The sequence below is a fragment of the Bison bison genome, unplaced genomic scaffold, assembly GCF_000754665.1.
Source record: "Bison bison bison isolate TAMUID 2011002044 unplaced genomic scaffold, Bison_UMD1.0 scf7180017846340, whole genome shotgun sequence".
NCBI lineage: Eukaryota > Metazoa > Chordata > Mammalia > Artiodactyla > Bovidae > Bison > Bison bison.
In genome coordinates, this window is record NW_011476913.1 from 46,706 (window position 1) to 48,889 (window position 2,184).

The 2,184-nt window shown below is 60.0% G+C and overlaps 1 protein-coding gene across 1 annotated transcript in view; it reads right to left on the bottom strand.

Moving 5' to 3' along the window:
- Positions 1 to 2,184, bottom strand: part of ARHGEF19 (Rho guanine nucleotide exchange factor (GEF) 19) — a 15,150-nt gene that overhangs the window by 6,740 nt on the left and 6,226 nt on the right. Inside the window, exons 2-3 of the mRNA XM_010839360.1 lie at positions 638 to 1,081; positions 4 to 201 (exon numbers count right to left, since the gene is read on the bottom strand). Coding sequence (XP_010837662.1) covers positions 4 to 201; positions 638 to 1,052 — 613 coding nt within the window. The 5' untranslated portion in view covers positions 1,053 to 1,081. The remainder of the gene's footprint in view (positions 1 to 3; positions 202 to 637; positions 1,082 to 2,184) is intronic.

Consider the following 2,184-nt stretch of genomic DNA (forward strand, 5'->3'; position numbering starts at 1 on the left):
GGCGGGTCATCAGCTCAGAGGCCGAGAAGCGCCTCCTCTCAGGCCCCTCGAGGCCCCCGCGAACAGGCCCAGGCAGCCCCGCGGGCCGGGGCTCCTCTGTGCTCAGCTCCTGCTCCGCGGCCTGACTTGGCTCCAGGAACACAGCGTGGGCCTCGGGGCCACCAAGGGCCTCTTCTCGCTGGTACACCCTCATCTTGCGCCCTGACGGGGGTGGGGTGAGAGAACTCAGGCTGGCATCCAGTGGGGTCTCCCCTCCCTGCCACTGCCCTGGGACCCTGGGCATCAGAGGGATGTGCCTGAGAGAAAGGCCAGTGTTTTGCCAGGATCTTTTCCTAGAGTAATGCGGTCAGCCAGAGGGGTGGAGAAAAAGCGAAGTACCTGCTGCAGGGGGCAGAGGCTCAGGAGGCGAAGGACGCCTGCTCACCGTGTGTCCTCAGACAAGTTACCTGCCGCCTCTGAGCCCCGTCCCTTATCCCTAAGATCTATCGCTTGTCCTGCCTGTCTGTGGAATCTGGGGGCTTACTGGTCCTAAAAGAGCCACCCACCTCCCCTCTATCTTCCCGCACCTCTCCTCTATCCTCCCCCACCTTTCCCCTATCCTCCCCCGGCCACCACCCCCTCCCCCGGAGTGACTCACAGGCTGACTTCTTCTCCGATCCGTGGCTGGCCCGGCGCTGTGGCTGTGGGTGCTGGGGACTCCAGGGTCCCTCCAAGGCTGGGGGCTGGGCACCAGGACAGTGTGGCCAGCTGCCAGCCCGGCTAGGCCGCATTCCCCCGCTGGTGGAGAGCTCGGGGTCCGCGCCTCCGGGGGCCGGTGGCCACAGCAGCCCCTGGAGGGGAGCAGGGGTCCCCAGAGACCAGCGGCTGCCAGGTGCCTGCAGCTCCTCCGGAGCTACGGGGAAGAGGTCCAGACACATGGGGCCTGGAGGCTGCAGGACGGGCAGCTCCGCGAAGGACAGGCTCTCCTGCTGGCACATGGCCACTGGGCGGTGGGCAGTGCCAGGCGGCCCAGCCAGATGGGGCTGGAGGGCAGTGGGTGGCCCACAGTCCATTCCTCCTTTGCTCCACCACCCACCAGGGCCTGCAGGGGAGAAGGCATCAGAGCAACACACAGGACAGCAGTGGCCAGTGAGCACTGTGTCCTAGAGGCCTGGACGAAGTCTCCTGCACACACATCTGTACAGCACACTCACACACTTGATTCTATGGTGACAGCTAATGCTTACTTGGCACTTACTTAATGACAGGCCAAGTACTTTACACACAGTAGATCATTTAATCCTCTGAAGCCCCAACAACCCGGAGTCGGTGCTTTTTTTTTTTTCTTTTACTTGTGGTTCGCAGGTTCAAGTTGGCGCACAGCATGAGGGATCTTAGTTCCCCAACCAGAGACCGAACCCAAGTTCCTGCATTGGAAGCCAGATTCTTGACCACTGGACCACCAGGGAGGCCCCCTGATCTGATACTGTCATTAGCCCCATTTTATAGGTGAGGAAAGTGAGACAGAGAGGTTATCTGGTAAACAGTGGGGCCAGGATTCAAACCCAGGCAGCCTAGCTCTGAGTCTGTGCCTTTAAGCACCTCGTGCATTTCCTAGCTCCCTGACATGTGATCAGACACACAGATGCATACGCTGCCGCACAGACCCGCGTCTGTTCCACGTACATCCACAGGTATCTTCTTCCAGCTGCAGACACTGACATACGAGCTTTCGCAGATACACCCAGACATTCCAAATTCACAGGCTCACACGTTCACACACACACTGTTTTTAATACAAGTACATACATTCACTCACTTTCACAAACACACGCTGAGCCGTCAGATATTTACACATCCGCTCAGGTTTTCTCGTACTCCTGTTCCACTCACACTCACAACACCATGAAGCAGATACAGACACACAGGCTGGAGATCCTTGTTGGTGTCACCCAGCCCCCCCTCCTGTGCCCAGAGTTGCAGGCTTCAGTGCTGAGTGGTCCCCACACCCATGCCAAGCTGGCTGGGAGGGTCACAGATTGGCAGGCAGGCCACCACCCAGGACAGGCTGGGCCCTCCCAGGAGAAGGGCAGGAAAGAGTCCCAGCCCCCCAGCTTGGGGTGAGAGAGGGGACCCCATCTCCCAGCCCCAGGAACAAGACAAGCTGAGTGGGTCCTCTCGGGCAGGAAGTCATCCCCGGCGAGG